This window comes from Nicotiana sylvestris, chromosome 10 (assembly GCF_000393655.2).
Source record: "Nicotiana sylvestris chromosome 10, ASM39365v2, whole genome shotgun sequence".
Classification (NCBI taxonomy): Eukaryota; Viridiplantae; Streptophyta; class Magnoliopsida; order Solanales; family Solanaceae; genus Nicotiana; species Nicotiana sylvestris.
Genome location: NC_091066.1, coordinates 78,410,619 through 78,412,466, shown reverse-complemented (window position 1 = coordinate 78,412,466; position 1,848 = coordinate 78,410,619). Strand labels below are relative to the sequence as shown.

General features: G+C 45.0%; 1 protein-coding gene across 1 annotated transcript; it reads right to left on the bottom strand.

Moving 5' to 3' along the window:
- Positions 1-1,002: 1,002 nt before the first annotated feature.
- On the bottom strand, positions 1,003-1,626 carry LOC138879581 (uncharacterized). The gene has a single exon (XM_070159195.1). It carries the CDS (start codon positions 1,624-1,626, stop codon positions 1,003-1,005), a length of 624 nt encoding a protein of 207 aa, XP_070015296.1.
- Positions 1,627-1,848: the final 222 nt, after the last annotated feature.

Sequence of the window (1,848 nt, the reverse complement as noted above, 5' to 3'; positions counted from 1 at the left end):
GTAGAAGACACTTAAAACACTGGGCTCGCATTTGAGCTCCAGGTCTCGCATCTGCGGAGTCGCTTCTGCGGCCCTTGTTCCGCTTATGCGGAATTGGCCAAATCCTCCATCTCTGCATCTGCGGCCCATCCTCGCATTTGCGGGCCCGCATATGCCCACCTTCTCCCGCATCTACAATTTCCCCAAACCAGCACAAACTCAGCATCTGCGCCTCCTCCCAGCACGTGCGATCATCGCATATGTGGCAACATCCTCACAGGTGCGATTACACCAACACCACTCCAACTTGAGCAATCCTTCAAACTTCAAACTTGTTCCGTTAAGAAGTCAACCGGAGGTCCTCACGACCTTAAGCGAACATACCAACATGTCCCACAATATCATACGAACTTAGTCAAATCATCAAATCACCTCGAACAACATCAAAAACATGAATTACACATAGGTTCAATCCTAAGGAACTTCTAAACTTCCAATTTTCGCAAACGACATCAAAACCTATCAAATCACGTCCCACTGACCTCAAATTTTACACACAAGTCAAAAATAACACCACGGACCTAGCCCACTCCCGGAAATCAAATCCGATCCCGATATCAAAATTTCCACTGCTGGCCAATATCGCCAAAATTTTAACTTTTGCCAATTCAAGCCAAATTCTACTACGGACCTCAAAATCTCATTTCGGATGCGCTCCTAAGTCCAAAATCCCCTAACGGAGCTAATAGAACCATTAAAACTCAAATATGAAGTCGTTTACACATAAGTTAATATCTGGTCAACTTTTCCAACTTAAGCTTTCAAATAAGAGACTAAGTGTCTCAATTCACTCCAAAACCACATCGGACCCAAACCAACTAATCTGGTAAGTACAACACAACTATAAAACACAAAATAAAGAAATGGGGAAATAAGACTACAACTCTCGAGACGACTGGCCGGGTCATTACATCCTCCCCCTCTTAAACAAACGTTCGTCCTCGAACGAGTCTAGAAACAATCCTAGAGCCATATACAGGTGTGGATATCTGCTCCGCATCTCCACTCGGCCACCCAAGTAGCCTCCTCCACGGGCTGACCTCTCCGCTGCACTTTCACTGAAGCTATATCCTTTGATATGAACTCCCGGACCTGCCGCTCCAAAATAGCCATCGGCTCAACATCATAAGTCAAATCACCATCTAACTGAACCATGCTAAAATCCAAAACATGGGATGGATCACCGATATACTTCCAAAGCATAAAAACATGAAATACTGGATGCACCCGCGATAAGCTAGATGGCAAAGCAAGCTCATAGGCCACCTCCCCAATCCTCCGAAGCACCTCAAACGACCCAATAAATCGAGGGTTCAACTTGCCTTTATTCCCGAATCTCATAACACCCTTCGTGGGTGAAACTTTTAGAAAGACCTTCTCCCCAACCATGTAAGACACATGACAGACCTTTCTGTCAGCATAAATCTTCTGTCTCGACTGCACCGTACAAAGCCGCTCCTGAATCAATTTTACCTTGTCCAATGCATCCTGAACCAAGTCTATACCCAAAAGCCTAGCCTCACCCTGCTCAAAGCAACCCACTGGAGATCTACACCACCTCCCATATAAAGCATTATACGGAGCCATCTGAATGCTCTACTAATAACTATTGATGTAAGAAAACTCTGCGAGTGGCAGAAACTGGTCCCATGAACCACCAAAAACAATGACATACACATGTGACATGTCTTCAAATATCTGAATACTGCACTCAGACTGTCTGTCCGTTTAAGGATGAAATGCTGTACTCAACTCAACTTGAGTGCCCAAATCTCGCTGCACGACTCTCCAACACTGTGATGTAAACTG

What these genes read in the sequence shown, in the direction of transcription:
- LOC138879581 (XM_070159195.1), bottom strand. Translation starts at nt 1,626, where the DNA reads ATGGCTCCGTATAATGCTTTATATGGGAGGTGGTGTAGATCTCCAGTG.